This window comes from Corvus brachyrhynchos, unplaced genomic scaffold, assembly GCF_000691975.1.
Source record: "Corvus brachyrhynchos isolate BGI_N302 unplaced genomic scaffold, ASM69197v1 scaffold34, whole genome shotgun sequence".
NCBI classification, from domain to species: domain Eukaryota; kingdom Metazoa; phylum Chordata; class Aves; order Passeriformes; family Corvidae; genus Corvus; species Corvus brachyrhynchos.
The window spans coordinates 5,914,701-5,931,772 of record NW_008238126.1 but is presented as its reverse complement, the minus strand read 5'-3'; the positions used below and the strand labels follow the sequence as shown (position 1 = coordinate 5,931,772).

The 17,072-nt window shown below is 45.6% G+C and overlaps 2 protein-coding genes across 2 annotated transcripts; both read left to right on the top strand.

Annotated features, from left to right (window-relative positions):
* The first annotated feature begins 6 nt into the window (after positions 1-6).
* Positions 7-8,221, top strand: TMEM59 (transmembrane protein 59). The gene is made up of 8 exons (XM_017733484.1): positions 7-149; positions 2,272-2,377; positions 4,516-4,610; positions 4,812-4,964; positions 5,226-5,310; positions 5,619-5,703; positions 6,421-6,529; positions 7,247-8,221. Exons 4-8 carry the CDS (start codon positions 4,815-4,817, stop codon positions 7,400-7,402), a joined length of 585 nt encoding a protein of 194 aa, XP_017588973.1. The 5' UTR covers positions 7-149; positions 2,272-2,377; positions 4,516-4,610; positions 4,812-4,814; the 3' UTR covers positions 7,403-8,221.
* A 2,316-nt stretch (positions 8,222-10,537) lies between these two features.
* On the top strand, positions 10,538-17,072 carry LDLRAD1 (low density lipoprotein receptor class A domain containing 1). Its single transcript, XM_008633098.2, has 6 exons — positions 10,538-11,705; positions 12,086-12,140; positions 13,711-13,842; positions 14,265-14,402; positions 14,900-15,028; positions 15,749-17,072. Exons 1-6 carry the CDS (start codon positions 11,685-11,687, stop codon positions 15,892-15,894), a joined length of 621 nt encoding a protein of 206 aa, XP_008631320.2. The 5' UTR covers positions 10,538-11,684; the 3' UTR covers positions 15,895-17,072.

The window sequence follows — 17,072 nt, the reverse complement described above, 5'->3', positions numbered from 1 at the left end:
TCCTGCCGCTGTTCCTGGTGATCCAGGCGGAAGCCGCCGCAGGGCCGCTCCCCGCCGCCTCCCCCGCGGCCTTCGACCCCGTGCGGGGGAACACGGCGTCGTGTCACCGCGCCTGCCAGCTGACCTACTCCCTGCACACCTACCCCAAGGTACGGGCGGGCCGTTCCCCGCACCTGCGCCGCTTCCCTCCGCCTTCCCCGGGGCCGGCACGGCCGCTCCTTTGCCCCTCTCCCCCTGCAGCTCCGTCTCGTCTCTAAAGACAGATACTTCGTTATGGAAATAGATGGGCAGGCTGCCGCTTGCCAGTGAAGCGCTGTTGTCAAAGTAGAGCTTTGTCAGTGCTGCGGCTTTTGTGGGTTTTGGGCGTTTTGCTGCTCTTGTTTTTTCTTCCTGTTCCTAAAAAGGCAACTGTAATTTGGCTTGGGGTGTTCCATATTTTGGGCACTAAAAGAGTGCTGCGTTTGTGGCAGCGCAGAGATCCTGAGTCAGGGTGCCAGTGCGGCACTGGATGTTGAAGGATGAAACATAAACGATGACAAACAAGTAGCTCGTCAGAGCCTTTATGGGAAATTCTTATCTCATGATAAAATACCGAAAGTGTCTGATAGGAATTTAGTTTCATACCTCAGAGTTTTGCTGTTGGTTCTTGCTTTGTACAGCTTTGAACTACGGGCTTAAATTTGGAAAATCCTGGATTAAAAATCTCATCTTTCCTTGTTCTTTTTTGGCAACAAACTTCATTATCAGCTGCAGCTGTGTAGCAGGTGGCACTCTTATCCCAGATTTAGGATTTCACAGGAAGGCTGCAGGCAAGTGGAGCATTGCCAGGATCAGGTAACAGGGCTTTGTCTGCTTCCCCATGGAATTCAGTAGGATTTTGTAGCTGATCCTGGTGTCACCATGGAGAGAAGGAGCAGGGAGTTGTGTGAAATAAAAGTAAATTTACATGTGTACTTACAGCTTGTTTTGGTGCGTTGCTCTTGTTTCTCTTGCAGGACCTTTTGAAGTTCAAGGAGGGCTGATATTTCTGTGATTTTTATTGCACTTTTGAATTTTGCTACTTTAGTTCTTGAATATTAATTTTGTTATGTGTTGTTGGAGCTGTTCACTAGTACAATCACATCTTCCTTTACATTTAGTGTTTGTTCTGTTTGTCACAAAGCTGCTGGTGGAATTGAAGGAAGTTGTTTTTGTTGTGATTGGAAAATGAGATAAACTTCATTGAGACTGTCATGGAGATATATTTGTAAACTGATTTATCTGGGTATCAATGTACAGAAGATGTTTTCTGTGACAGCACACCCACTTTGTCAGTGTGAGACTTGAATTTTAATTTATATTCACAATTTTCTACTCTTGTGCCTTTAAAGCACGTGAACTCATGGACTCAGTTACAATGGCCAGGTCATTTACAACAGCTTGTACAAGAGGTGCGGTGTGTTTGGTTGTTGTTAAATTACTTCAGAGCCTGTTCTGCACCTGTGCAGTTCGAGTGGCTGCTGCCTTTGAAGTTCTGATTCATGGGTCAGTGACAGGGTGTGGTCAGAGGTGGGACAGTCCGGTGACAAAGGTTTTGGTTCACATCCATCCCCTTGGTGCTGTGGATGGAAGAAATACTAGGTGTAGGATTTCTATATTTGCTTAATTTTAGTGGTTGGCAGTGAGGAAGCACTTTTGCCATTCAGTTCAATATAATAAATAAACATTTGTGTTTGTGGAGCTGGTCTGGCAATAAGCAGATAACCAGGATGCTGTGTAGGACATTAGAAAATAATCTCTTTCTCTGATAGTTCTGTCGTAGTTGTGATTAGAGTCATTAGTCTGATTAGATACATTGTATTACACTGTAAAAATTAGAAGTTTCCTGTTCTTTCCTGCTGGGTTTTACCATTTCAGTTCTGAGAATGGAGATTTGATACTCTTTGTAGGGTTAAACATCAATAAATCTTTTACAGCGCTGTCTCTTAATTTCAAACACAGCACTTTCTAAAAAATTCATTTTGCTTGTGAGTTGTGTGCCTGGAATTACAAAATAGCATTTGCTGTTCCGGGTTTGCCCACTGCAGAAGGAAAAGCTCTGATTGAAATAAATCCGGAAGTTGTTAGCGCTGCTTGGCTTGGGTTTATTTCGGGTCGTCACGTTGAGCTGGGTTGTAGGTCTGATGGAGGGAAGAAGCACAAAAACACCCAACCAAACAACAAAAAAACGCTTGTTTTCTGACAATTTATTGTGGACTGGAGGGATGCAAGCCTGTCCTTGTGCCTCCCCAGGAAGAGGAGCTGTACGCCTGCCAGCGGGGCTGCCGACTCTTCTCCATCTGTCAGTTTGTGGACGATGGCGCCGATTTGAATCGGACCAAACAGGAATGCGACTCTGGTGAGCCCTCAGAGCCCCTTCCACATCCCATCATATGAAGACATAATGGAGGGGAGAGCTGCAATGTCTGAAAGGGTGGTATTAAATTGGTGGCATTCCTTCGGTTGGTTTGGGTTTGTTTAACAGATTCTTAAAGTCTATGTACAGGATATTTGGAAAAAAAAAAAAAATCTCAGGGGAAGGTTGTTTTCTGTGAGTTTCTCCTTAGTGTTGCTGATTTCCTGAACTTCTCAAGTATCATCAGTCTCTGTAAATAAATTAGAAATACTTCATTTTATTATGAACAGTTTGTCATAGAAAACACAAAATGCCTGGGGGAAAATCCAGGCAAATGAACACTTGTCTTTTAATAATTCCCTGCGACAATCAGTCCCATTTGTCATTCCTGAAAAATCTGTGTATAGAAGTGAATTTTTAAGTGGAGCAAGAACACAGATATTAATATGCCTTGTAACTTGTGGCCTAGGCTACATCCTAAGCTTTCCCTGCAGCTAAACCCTTGGGAATGAAGTACGTGTTTTGTTTGGAATAGACCTTTAAGTACTGGTTACTAATTCTCTCAGGCTATCTGTGTTAGAGCAAAGATTTCACAGTGAAGATGAAATATAGAATCATTTAAGTTGGAGAAGACTTATAAGATCATCATTCCCCTAGCACTGCCAAGCCCACCACTAAACCATGTCCCCAAGTGCCACACCTTTAAATTCCTCCAGGGATGGTGTGTGATACAGGCTAACTAACAGTGGTTTTGGAATGGTATAGAACTTCTTTCAGTAATATTGAGGAAGCTGATTCAATGTTTTATTCAGAAATGAAGGGTAGGAACTCTCTATCTTTACTGCCAGTAAGCACCAGGCCAGCACTCAAGGAAGGCTTTTGTCCTCTCAGTGGCTTGTGAAAGCAAGAGAGCTTGTGGCCTGCTCAGGTAGGGAAGCAGAAGCCTGACATGGAAAGATGCTGATGTGTTACAAAACTGCACTAAATACTCCAGAAATGGGCTAATGCTCCAGTCTGTCACACTGTATGTGTAGCTGTGATACAGCCTGTCAGTGCAGTTGTCAAACCACACACGAAAGAGTGCCATAAAGCAGGGTAACGTAGCAATAGAGCACATGTAGAGTAATGGAACAGTTGCTTCTGGTTTAACTCCCCTTTCTGGGACTGTTGTCTTTGCTGGCTTATGTTCTGTAATCTGCTGGTGGGTGCCCTGAGTGAGTGTTCTGTGCTTGGCAGATCCATCTTGGCTGATCTGTTCAATTCCGTCTCTGGTGCTTCCTGCAAACACTGACTCTGTGGCAGTTGTAGCGTGGAATGGCTGCTCAGGTGCCATGAGCTGAACACTCAAATGTTTAGCTGCTGCTGCCATGCTTCCTGCCAGCTTCTTAGTCTTTATGATGGTCCATTTGCTCCTCTGGAAAATTGGGAGAGCACCTGTCCTCTGTGTTGCTTCTTGGTTTGATTCTTTAGTTCAGGCACTACTGCAACACTGTCCATGTAAGCTTTAGAATTGTTCAGGAGAGCTGTGCCTGTATATCATCTGCCTGATTTGTCCGTGGGCAGAATAAACTAAATTATTCTCTCCAAATATTTTAGATTTCTTGGTCTTTATGATCTCTAGTGAGCAATTAATAGAAGCTCTCTGTAAAACAACGCGTTAGCTTCCTTTTTCATAAGAAATTATTCCATAGTACTTTCAGTGCAGTTTCTGTATTAGCAGGAAACACTCCCTTGATATTCCTGTGATACCATGGCTTCTGTGTTACCTCAAAGGGATTTAATGGACTGATGGTCCCTCTGTTCTCTTTAGGATTCCATCTCTGTTCTCTGATGCTTTATGTGATATGTAGAGGAAAGCTATAGTGGCAGTGGGAGGATCCATGAGAACTTGCATCCCTGAGCTCAGCCAGGGTAATGTTGGTGATCATTTGCTCTGATTGCAGCCAGATTTCAACTCCCCTGTTGAAGCTCTGATTCTGTCATTAGACCTCAGAGCAAATGCTACCCTGGGATTGCCATATCTTACTCTGCAAATGGGATTGTCAACTGCTGCTTTGTTTCTGATCCAACTTATACTGGGAATGTTTTCTTAACTAAAATGCAGAATTTATCATCTCATTTGGGGAAATTCTCCCTTGCAGCCTGTACTGAAGCATACTCCCAATCTGATGAACAATATGCTTGCCATCTTGGATGCCAGAACCAGTTGCCATTTGCTGAGTTAAGGCAAGAGCAAGTAAGTAGGTGACATGTTTTTCAAATACCACCTACTTGTTTCTGTTCCTTGTGTGTCTTCTCATTTTTAAACTTCTTCAATGGAAAATAAATCTTCCTGAAGACTGAAATCTAGACATGGGGCAAGGGGTGAGCAAGAACATAACTTCTGTCCTTTTCAAATAAAAACCAATGGAAAAAAATGTTAATGTTGTGCTTGCAGTTAATGTCCCTGATGCCAAGAATTCATCTCCTCTTTCCTCTGACACTGGTGAGATCATTCTGGAGTGACATGATGGACTCAGCTCAGAGCTTCATAACATCTTCATGGACTTTCTACCTTCAAGCAGATGATGGCAAAATTGTCATATTCCAGGTGCTTCCTTTTTTCATTGAGATTAAGGTGTCCTGGCTGCTGACTTCCAACTCTGCTCCTTCCAGCCAAAGACTGTGGAGCACCATCAAAAGTGTTTCATTTTTCCTAGTCTTTCACTGCCTTTAAGGCCATTTAAAAATTCAAACTTAAAAGAATGGAGCATGTCTTAAGGTTAATTTCTGTAATAGTTCTGAAAATGTAAGTTATCAAAATCAGTGGAAGCTTTCTAGCAGGATCTCCTAACTCCTTATTTTGTTTTAGTCAAAGCCAGAAGTGCAGTATGTTCCACAGCTTGATCAGGAAACTGGAGATACAAGAGGATCCTTGTCGCTGAGTAAAACAGCCTGTAAGTTGTTCTTTGTGTTTTGGAAGAGTAAATGCAAATGTTCCCTGTCATGCAAATTTAAAAAATGAAGTTACAGGTGGCATATGAAAGCAAATTTTTGTAAAGCTGCAATGTAATTATTTACTGTGCAGAGTGCAGCGTGTACACTTGGCAAACTGTGGTAGAAACCCAGGTCTGCTGGAAATGGAACCCTGTAAGCTGGGGCTGGTTTAAAAGCTTCCTTTTATGCTGTCTACACAGACAGTGTGTGGGGTTTGGGTTTTCCCTGTCCTTGCTCTCCTGACCTCTGTTTTGCTGTTGTACCTCAGCAGACGGACGTCCAGGGAGCTCACAGACATTCCGGGGACTCTTTGAGGAGCGAGCAAACGACAGCTTCTTCAAGTGTCTTTCCATGTACGTATGGCCTGGGATGTCTGTGCCCACTGAGGAGGATAAAGGCCTTTCCTCTGTGTGTGCAGCACTCTTGGGAGGTCTCGAGGTCTCCAAGTCTGTAGGCTCAGGATGCACAGCATCACAATTTTGTATCTGACTGTTAGTGCTGCTTTGCTGTGCTGGACCTGTGTTTTGTGCAGGCTGTCCTGCCAACTTTGATTTTTCCTTTCCATTTCAAGTGAACAACATACTGATAATTTCCTGCGCTGTTTTTCGAGTGTGTTCTGGGAACTGTTTAATCAATACTGTGTTTTGCCTGTTCATTAGCTCTGGATGTGTTTTAGGGCAAAGCACTTGTTTGGGATTGTTATGTAGCACACTGCTATGTCTTGTTTCCAGGCTGAAAATACCCAGTATGTATTTATTAAAGCTTTTTTACTTTGTCCTTAAAAGTTTACACATGCAGGATCAGTGAGTTGTCCCCAGATGCATAACAGAAAAACTGGTTTATAAATCTGTAAACAGGAGAATGCTAAGGGCCCAATAACAGAATCCAGTAAGTCTTTTGTGATACCAAAGAGGCATTAGAGTACCCAGGAGTCTGCAGTGGGCTGTGTAGCTGGAAGAGCCAGAGACAAATGAATTGGCAGGAAAGGCAGTCAAAAATGAGCCAGACTTTATAGAGTCCATTGTCTTGTATTCAGGCTATAAAATTTATCAACATTCTTCTCATTTCAGAAATTCCAGTTGGATTTTAACCACTACGCTCGTCCTGTCAGTGCTGGTGCTGCTCTGGATTTGTTGTGCAACTGTAGCTACAGCTGTAGAGCAGTATGTTCCATCTGAGGTACTGCATTTCAGAGCTGCAGTATTTCGAATTTATTCATTATATTGCTTTTATGTTACAGCTGTCTAGAGACTAAGAAATATTTGGGGGAGGTTCAGTTAGAAAGAGGGTTTTTTTTATTTTGTGGCTGTGGATGGCAAACCAATTTTGTTTATTTAAATGATGATTTTATAGCTGAGCATTCTTGCTCATTCCTGTGGCTCACAGCAGCTCTGAGCTTTACTCAGACATGATGTCTTTTGGTTTGTAGTGCTCTACTCTCAACAACTTTCAGATTACTCTGAACAAATGGAGGCTGATTCTCATTTCTCTGGGAATGAAGCTATTCCAAGGGTTGAGTGGTGTAGGGGGGGACCCAGTATGGGTTTAATGCAGGAGGATCAACAGTGAGAACAGAGGGACAGCACAGTATTGGTGAGTGCAGAGTCTGATCAAGGGGCACAGGCACTCTCCCAGTGCCCAGAGAGTCCTGGCTCACAGTGTTTGCACACCAAAGGAGCTGTTACACAAACGCTGTATCCGCCCTTCTTCTGGCAGGTTTCGTGCATTTCTTCTGGATGCAAGTCCAGTTCTAGTCATGAATTTCAGATGTTGCAGAAAGCCTGGGTTAGCTTGTGTTGCAGGGCTGCAGCCATCAGAGCCTGGAATGCAGCTGCATACTGAAATTCATTTTATTCACAGTATTTTGTCTTAAAGTAACTTGTTTAAATATTTCAGAAGCTGAGCATCTACGGAGATTTGGAATACATGAATGAGCAAAAACTCAACAGATACCCACCCTCTGCACTTGTTGTGGTTAGATGCAAGACTGAGGAACATGAAGAAGCAGGACCTCTTCCTACAAAAGTCAATCTGGATCAATCTGCAATTTAAATCTGTTGGATCCGATAGACTAATTCTAACAGAGCTAGCAACTCCTGATTGATTGTGGTGGTTCTTCAGATGAGAAGCTTAGCAGCCAGTCTTTAAATGCAAATAAAGTTGCAGAATCAACAAATGTCATGGGATTTTTGTTTTCAGCTAGTAGAGAAGATTCAGACATTCAGACATGAATTTGTTTCCAGGCATAATCACTTCTCACTGGTGTTTGTTATGTGTCTTTTTGCTTACAAAAGTTGTAAGCATGCTTTCCATACTTCTGCCAGGACACTTTCAAACTTACTTGTGTGTTCTAGGATGTAATGTGTACAGTCAGAGTTAGCTTTGTAAAGGTATTAAGACATTTTAAGTAGGCAGGAGATGCCTTTCTAGTGTTGCACTTTCTGTTGTAGTTAAGAGAAAATATTATAAAATTATCTGCTGAATTTTTTTGTACTTGTTAATGTCCATGCACAAACAACCCTGTCTCCAAAAACAGAAATCTATTTTTTCTATGGTGTGGCGATATTCAAGGTGGGAAGCATTTGTGAGGTACTGTAAGATAGAACTCAGCTTGTGAAAGATGGAAACTTTGTTAAAATTTACAGACATATCCCTTCACGTGCAGAACATAACATGGTCAGTTATTTTGTCAAACTGTAGCCTTTAAGTCTTAAATTGCTTGTAAAGTTAGCACTTGTGTTTTTTGAAGACTTCTAATTTCTGTTCTTGATTAACTATTCTGGTCTTGTAACTTCATTTACAGAAACAAGTTGATTCCTGAGAAATGAGAGCAGACAAATAAAATTGACTGTATAGAAAATGTTGACTATATAGCTTTTTGGTATGGTTAATTATTGACCACAACAGGCTCAGTGTGAAAGCCTGTCTGTAGCCTTCCTCTCAAGAGCAACATGACCTGATTTTGCTGTGTGATTCACTAGCACAGCAACAGCAACTAACAGTATCCCTCATGTCTAACCTGTTTTTTATGGATCTTATTATATGCTGGTTCCCACACTGTTGGCAAGTTGGGGGTGTCAGTGATTTATTTTAGGGTGTCTACGTGAGTGCTGGCTAGAATGCATGGTCTCCAATTCACTGTCATCTTTTTGTTGATTAGACAGAATTCCCTCAAAGGTTTAAAACCATGTACTGAAGAACTATGGAGATTCTGGGTGTGATGCAGTGTGAAGACTCTGTGACTCAGTGATGTGTTTGTTCCCTTACTTAAACCTGGCTCGGTGGTGGTTCCCAGCTTGGCTGTGAGCAGATGGTTGTGTGACTGCAGCTGATGGGGCCTTGCAGGGGCCATCAGGCAGGAATGTGCAGACCCCAGTCCAGCAGCACTCTTAACTGTGGCTGTCAGGAGCTTTCAGCCCATTAAGGATGTTTGTTTTAAGCCGGTTTCTATCAGCCTGCAGCAACTGCAATCTGAATTAAATTAGCAGTACCTCTTCATGCTGAACTCTTCAGTGGGACAGCCCAGAAGTTTGGGTGGTAGCAGCCTTTGCCCTCTGTGTAGGTGTCATTGCAGATGCCTTGCTGTGAGAAGGGCCAGGGTGCTGTCTGGGGCCACTGCTCGCTTGGCAGGGACAGGAGATCCCCGTCAGTGATTCTGCAGCAGCGATTCAGCCGCGTTTCTGCTGGCGCAAGCAAAGCCCAGCACGGCCCTGCTGTGCTGGGGATGCCAGAGCTCAGATCTGCTGTGTGCAACCCTGTTCAGCAATTACTCTGCCAATGCTGGCTTTACTTCAGGGATTAGTGCCCATCTTCTTAGCACTGTGGTGTTTGGGATTTCCAGAAGAGACTTCAGCAATCCCCATTTTTCTAACTGAACAGCTCATGGAAATGTTTGCAAGTCTGTTAAAATGTTTTTCTTTACCATTAGCGTGGTTGCAGAGGGAGCAGCTCCGTGCAGACGTGGCTCTTTGCTTGTTCCAGCGTGGACAGTACAACCTCTGTTAGGCTGATGACTTGATTTCACAAAACTTTCTCTTCAAAACTCCATTGCTTACAGCCCCGGGCTCGAGTTAAGCAAACAACTTGTGCTTTCATTGGGTGTTTTGTCTTTTGTTTGCTGTTTAATGACATTTCAGCTGAGTGATCTGTGCAGTGCAGCCAGTGATTCAGCACTGTGCTCTTGGGTCACAGAGAGCTCTGTGCCTGTGGCACTCTGGCACTTGGCACTGCTGTATCCAGAGCCAGCCAGAGCCTGAGGAATTTGGTAAGTGTTGTAAACTTATCAAAAGATCTTCCCTCAGTAAAATCAGATAACTAGCAAGCAATTGAACTGTTTCTCAAGACTTCTAATCTAAATGGACTCTTTAAGCTATCTTGGCATTTGGCTTTGCAAAATGTCATTTCCTATTCATTTTTTGTCAAATGTTTGACTTACCGACATCTCAATTTTCAGAGGCTGCAATTTGGGTTTGATCTCTGCTCAAAACCACTGTTTAAATGAAGGGCCTTAAATTATTGAAATTGCAGGTGGAAAGCATTTTATATTCTCTTTAGGCATGTGTTCAACTGAGCCGGTATCAGATTTAGAATGGAATCATCTGGACACAAATGAGGTGACCCTCTTTAGTGTGTGCAATTCACTGCTGGCAGAAATAGCCATGGTACATTTGGGGGAAATTGGGGGATTTTTAGGTGCTAGAATTAACAATAACCTATCATATTGGATACTTTAATATTTGCTGCGTCTTCAGCTTTTCTGATCTTCAGCAATTTAAAAAAAAAAAAAATTTTAAATTTCAGAAAAGCTTGCTTATGTTTCTTACCTCGCTGTCATGAACTCATTTTTCTGAACTCTAAGCAGTCTTTGATGTGGGTAACTGCTCTAAAATCCAACTGTACCCTGCTTGGCTACAGCTGACTTTGATAATCCTGCAGCAGGAAACAGATGGTGGTAGATGTCAGGCTGTAGAATCACGGAATTTTTTAGCTCGGAAAAGACCTCCAAGAATGAGTCCAACCATTCCCCCAGTACTGCCAATGCCACCAGTAACCTATGTCCCCAAGTGCCACATCCACATGGCTTTAGGGGTAATTACTCCACCACTGCCCTGGGCAGCCTGATCCAATGCCTGACAACTCTTTCAGTAAAGAAATTTTTTTCTGCTATCCAATCTAAACCTTCTCTGGTGCAACTTGAGGCTGTTTCCTCTTGTCCTGTTGCTTGTCAACTGGGAGAAGAGCCCAACCCCCACCTGGCTCCAACCTCTTTTCAGGGAGTTGAAGAGAGTGAGAAGGTCCCCCTGAACCTCCTTCTCTCCAGGCTAAAAACCCCCAGCTCCCTCCCTCAATTATACTTGTGCTCCAGACCCTTCCCCAGCTGTGTTGTCCCTCTCTGGACATCTCAGATGGACATTTGTCTCCAAGAGGGGGCTGACTCCACATTTTAAACTCTTCATTGTAGATTGTTTTGCAGGGTATGCATAGCTGGCCTGCTTGACCTGGCTCTTACACAGGCCTCTTAGTAAACTCTTGCAAGAACAACCCGGGCTCCTCAAAAACTTTATGCTGGTGCTTTTTCTCCCCACTACCCCCATGGAAAAGCTGCCTGCTCATGAAATTTCATCCTTGAAGCTGTAAAACTCCCCTCTGCATGTGCTGTGCCAAGACCTGCAGCCAGCTTAGAGGGCTGCAATGTATTTGTAACTTCGTGTTTGCTGTGGGCTGAGCTGCTAAAACTTCCTGCAGGCCTGGAAATTCAAGCACACAAGCAAAAGAGGACCCTGGAGGATTTCCTGAGCCTGTACTCATTGCCCAAGCAAGGAAGCTGTTCCAGATGGTTGTATCCTGCACAGCTCTCCTGAGATCTCATCATCTGGCAGGAGTCTGGGCTGGTGCTGCCACAAGGGCAGTGTGACAGCTCTGTCTTGGGGAGGAGGTGTGGAGAAAGGAGAGTTTCATGAAGATGAGCAGACTCTTCCCTCAAGCTTTCATTGTGAAAGGGGCTTTTCCCTAGCTGGCACTGGGGTTAATTCAGTCAGGATGAGCTAGAGGTGAGTGTTCCTCTTCTGGACTCTCAGCAGGGCTCTTGGCTTCCTAAACGTTTGCGTTATGATTTGTCTGAACCCTGCTGTGAAACACTGTGACACAAGAATGACAGAGGTTGTGGTTGGCTTTCGTTGAGGGCTGGAGCAGAGGCTCACCACCGCCCTGCCAGTCCCCTCCTGCCTGTGCAGTGCTCTCCTTGCTCTCCTGCCTCTGTTGGGTTTGTATCCCGGTAACATCGCTTCTGCTGAGGTGCAGAGAACTCCCTGTGGCCCCTGGAGTTCTGGGAAGCATGAACAAAACTCATCCCCAGGTACAGTCCTTCAGAAAAATCCTGCTGTTCTCTGAAGTACTTGTGTTCTTGATAGTGCTATTTGCCTGACCTCTTTATTACTGCTTTCTCTGAGATTTTGAGTTGCTTCTACTTAACTTGATACAAAAGAGAAGTGTTGATATAAAGCACTGGACTTGGTTAGTGTTTGTTTTACAAATGGGTAATTAAGGTTTAAAAGGTGATGTGATCGATTGTTTTGGGAATTAAAGCTGGGCCGTGTTTCCACCGAGGCAACTTTTGCTTGTATGTAATAAAGGAGTACATGGTGTATTCCTGGGTAAGATGGTGTGAGAACTAGAAAGGCAAAGTTTGTGTGGCTGTGGGATTCTGTAAACAACCTTTTATCCCTTTCCTTCTAGAGAAACGGTGATGTAGCTACTTTTGGTTCAACACAGTCCTTCTCTGGAGAAAGAGGTAATGAATAAAATGCAGAGTTCTATTATTAAAGTATAAGTCAATTGAAACTATTGATGTAATGTAACATACAGCCAGTATTTATGGGCTGTTTGGACTGATTTTCCTCCTTTTCTTTGTAGTGAAATATCCAGACTATAAAATTAATAAACTTCACCTGTTCTGTGTTGGCCTGGAGCTGGCAGTCATATGTATAGTGGTATGATAGGTCATCCTTGTCTGTCATAATGAGCTTGCTGTGGGTTTCCCATACGTCTTAATAGGCAAACTTCTGCAAATTTTGCCCATACTCTGAAGGACAAGGTGGGATCAAACAGAATCAAATAGCAATCCTGTAGATCAGGTTGCAGCGTTTCATCACTGCCATTATTTTATACACAAGTCCATCTGTAATTGTTGTGCTTTCTGGTCAGAGGTGTTTTGTAGACACAGACATGCTGTAATTCACCATTTCTCTTCTGAGCTGAAATGTTCTGTGTTTGGCTCCTGCTTGAGTGTGACAGAGGGGGAGGTTGCTGGAATCAGGATCCTTTTGCTGTTGAGCAAAGGCTGTGCCTTCCCTTGAGTTTGAACACTGAAACAACTAAGTAAACACAAAGCACAGCTAAGACAAATTCTAACTTAAAAGTTCTTTAAGTTCCTTGAAAGCTTTTTAAAATTATAATTAAAGATTTTTACGTTCAGATACACCAAAAATCAATATACCAAAATCAATTATAAAGGCAGGATTCTCTTAAGTGACTGGTTACACGTTTCTGAGATGACCACACTAATATTTTTTGCTATTGGTTTGGGAATATGAAGGAATGGAGGAAAATACCCAGTTGGTTTAGAGGCAAAGCTCCAGGTGCAGGTTGCTGAGGTGAGGGTGGGTGCCTGGCGTTGCTCCTATGTGTGCTGCCCTTGTGTTGCAATGACTGTGGGTTTGGCCTTTAGCTGCTGCAGTTGGTTTGATTTATGTACCTGACTTTCTGAAAGCTGGAGTCCCTGGAAGGTTGCTGTGTCGTGGAGATGTCGTTAGGGAGGGAAAGGGCAGCTCTTCAGTTCCTTCTCAACATTTTGTGCTGATAGTCCAGCCTCATTCCATGGGGGTGTGAGTCCTGGTTGGGGCAGAAAGCCTGAAGTGCTGTAAAATGAAATCTTACTTCTTGAGGAGTTTTGTTGTGGGCTCTGGGAGGGCACCTTCCCCAGCCTGACACGGACTTGCCTCATGTTTTGGTGTCACTGCTGTCCCACAGGGTTGGGCAGAGGCTTGGCCTTCATCCTTCTGCATCCGAGTCCACAGGATGAGCTCTGATGGAGACACAGCGTTTGTGCCATTCAATCCCGGTGCTCTGTAACAGCAGCACAGGTTCTTCCACACTGCAAGCAGCAAAATGCCCTGTGAGGGGGTGTTTAATGCTGGAGCTTGGCTCTTTAAACTCAGCTATCAACCCCTAAAGCCCAGCAGCCCATACCAGTCTCGCATGCAGAGACCCCAAAACATCAGCCTCGTGTCCTTGCACTGTTCCCCTCTGAGATACCCCAGACCCTTCCCCAGGCCCTCACCTCTCTCTCTTTCCTCCTCCAGGCCACTGCCATCCACGTGGTCCCTGCACTGGCTGCACACAGAGACACCTCTGCATCTCTGCCGTGGCACTGCTCGTCCTTGTGGCTGCCCTGGCCTTGGGAGTGGCGCTGGCACTCCTGCCACGGGCACCAGGTTGTATCCCAAGAGTGGTTATTGTTTTGGTAAGGGAGGCAAAAAAGATGCTGCATGAGCACAGCCCTCATGTCCATCACTGTGTGTTTAGTGGTGCTCTCCAGCATAGACCAGGAGGAAGGAAAGGGACAAGCAGGGTGATGGGGGCTGTGCCAGCTTTGCACAGCCCAAATGGCCACCAGCCATTCCCTGGCTCTGCTGTCCTGCTCCATAGGGCTGGGATAATTCTGGGTAGCACTGTCACACTTAAGACTATTGGTGTGCTTTTCAGACTCTGCCATGAACCTACTAGAGATTAATCCCGGCCCCTGGTTATTTCCAGAACAAAAAATTAATTTCAGAACCCCCCCTTTACTCCCCTTGATCTATTCCTTGTATCATAAAAATGCTGGAAAATAAAGGTCTTCTTGCTTTCCCCTCAGTGAACCGCTTCTGCACAGCGCCCAATAACCGGACAGGCTTCTTGTGTGATGACAGAGTGACCTGTGTCCCAGCCAGCTGGGTCTGTGACAGGGTCAGCAACTGCAGGAACGGAGAGGATGAGCAGGAGCAGCTCTGTGGTGAGTGGTTTTGTTGTAAGCATCCCCCCTGCACTGGTCTTCCAGCTGTGAGACAGCAGCCACGGTTTCTCTAATCCTGTTCCGTGCTTCCAGCTGCCTAAGCGAGCAGATAAGCCTGGTAGAGCCTTTGTAAGGCAGATGCTGAGAGATGGCACTGCCCAAAACCTAGCCGGAATGCCGGGAATCAAAGACTCCAAGCTCCTCTGACCTTCCCAGGGTTTTTTTTAAAACCATGCTGTAGTTTTCCTCCATCAGTGAAGCTGTATGCCTACATGGGTAATTTACTGTTCAGTCACCCTGGGGAAAAAAACTAAATAAAGCAGAAACCTGGGGCAGACTTCCTGTGTCCAGTGACAGAGCTTCCCCATTTGTTCATGTTCATTTGATACTGCAGGGGAAGTGTCCTGACAGCAGCCTTTGGTGTGTGCCATCCCCATTTTAGCCAGCGTGTCTATGCCTGGTGGAGTTAAGCGTGCCCTCTGTGTGTGTCCTTGCAGGTGACTTGCCCCACAGCCTCCCAGAATACCTGGTTTTCCACTGCAGTAACCCCAGATCCTGGGTCTATGCTGACCAGAGGTGTAACGGGATGAACGACTGCGGGGACTGCTCTGACGAGACAGGGAGCTGTAAGTCTGTCTGCTGGCTCCTGCCTTTTCTGCTGATGGATTGAGACAGGTTGTACAGGTGTGGTGCTTGTGGATGCTGCTGGAAATGCCTGGAGACTGGCATCCACCACTAAAACACAAAATAGCTGGGATAGGGTGTGAATAAGAACCATGCAGACTCAATCCCACCAGCTGCCAAGGCTTCTGCATCAAAGCCTGGTGGCAACTGAGAGGGGAAAGGTTTTATGCTTTGCTCCCAGACCCAAAAGCTGCTCCTCCTCTGTGGCTTGCTGATGTGGAACAGTTTTGTCAGGATGTGTAGCTGTAGTCAGTAGTGGCCATTCATTTTGGCCTTTGGTAGCTGGTCAGCAGATGGGCACATCTCTGAGCTGGGCGGGAGCTGAGTCTCAGCAGCTTCAAAGCCATCGAGATCCTCCTCTTGCTAAAATGAGCAGCAGGTCTGCTCCGAAGTAAGCTCCATAGTTTGGGGGAAAAAAAGAATTACGGTTAGTTGTTCCTCCCAGGATGGCCTATCTGCCATGAAGGTCATTGCAATGTCACACTCTGGTTGTCTCCCATGAGTAGCACCAAACCTGTGTCTTCTTTGGTGGGCTCACAGTCGCAGGGTTGTCACAGTGGCTTTTCTGCTGGGGGATGAAAAGGTTTAACCCATGTAAGGAAGGAGGGGGGGGGGTCAGTGCAGCTGAAGCATTTCAGTTCCCTGTTTTCCATCCTTCCCAGTGGCCGCCTGCCCGCCGTGCGGGTGGGAGTGGTGGAGCTGCAGCCCTGTGCACTACGACTTCTGCTCCTGCATCCCCAGGAGGCTGTGCCGGGATGGCATCCAGCACTGCCTGGGCTGGTCCGACGAGTTCATCTGCACACCCTGAATCCTGGCACCCACCCTGCTGGGGACAGCACGGTGCTTCCCACACGTCGCCCTGGAGCCTTGGGGTCCTGCCCTGCTGCCTGCTTGGGAAGCTCCAGCCCAAGCAAATCCTCCCCAGCAGTGCAGTGACACCGACCAGGGACCAAGGACTGAGGGCGCGTGGCAGCCCTTGGCTGGACACCATCTGTGGGACAGCTCCCAGGAGTCTGCTGCCGTGTGAAGGTGAGCACTTCCTGCATGGGCAGCACTGACTCGATGCTGTGCTGTGCTGGAGATGCTTCACCAGCCACTGCTGGCACAGCCCTGGGCCGGGGTTTCTCCTCTATGAACGTGCTGGGGCCTCTGCAGGCAGCCATGTGAGGGACACTGAGAACTGCCCCAAGGAGCAGAGCTGAGTGAGGTGAGCCTCCAACACATCTTCACAGTCCTGATCTTCACTGGCAGGAGGAGAAGCTTCTATTTGTGTTCAAAACACATCTGCAGGTGGTTTCAGCAGTGACTTTGAGGGCTCTGTGTTGATGCTCCTGGGACGCTTCCTTGGGAGTGCTGTGCTGGGGGTGACACCGTGGGGAGCTGCTGCTCAGACCACCTCCTGCTCTCTTCTCAAACCATAAAGGACTACACAGAGAGTGTAATGGCAAGGAAAACTGGAGAAGTTTCAGGGTTTTGGGGACAGAGTAGCTGTCCCTGACAGCCAGGGTAGGGAACCAGCAAGTAAATAACCTGCAGGGCAGTGCAGTTTTGCAGCAGCAGGTTGAGAACAGCCATGGAGCTGGGATAGGTTTCACTGAAGTTGGCAAAGAAAGGAGGAAAAAGAAGTTGCAGCCTCAGAGCAGAGAGCAGCAGAAAATCAAGTGCTGCTCCCAGGGCGGTGTGGGATGACACTGGATCTGTTTGCTGCTTGTTTTGTTCCTCTGCCAGCAAGGCAGGATCAGGCAGCCAAGCCTTCAAAGCAGTCCTCAGGATACAGGTATGGACATGACACTGAAATTTAAGAAAGATGAAGTTTTCTCTGCTCCTTTGAAAATCTCATCTGTATCTAAAACATTGTCTCTGAGGAAAACCCCACATTTGCAGTGAATACTTTTACTTTTCTAGGCCCAAAATAAACATGAGGTGATCTTTTTCCCATTGCCACCCCAGGTCATAGATATTTAAAAATAAACCCCTGTTCACTCA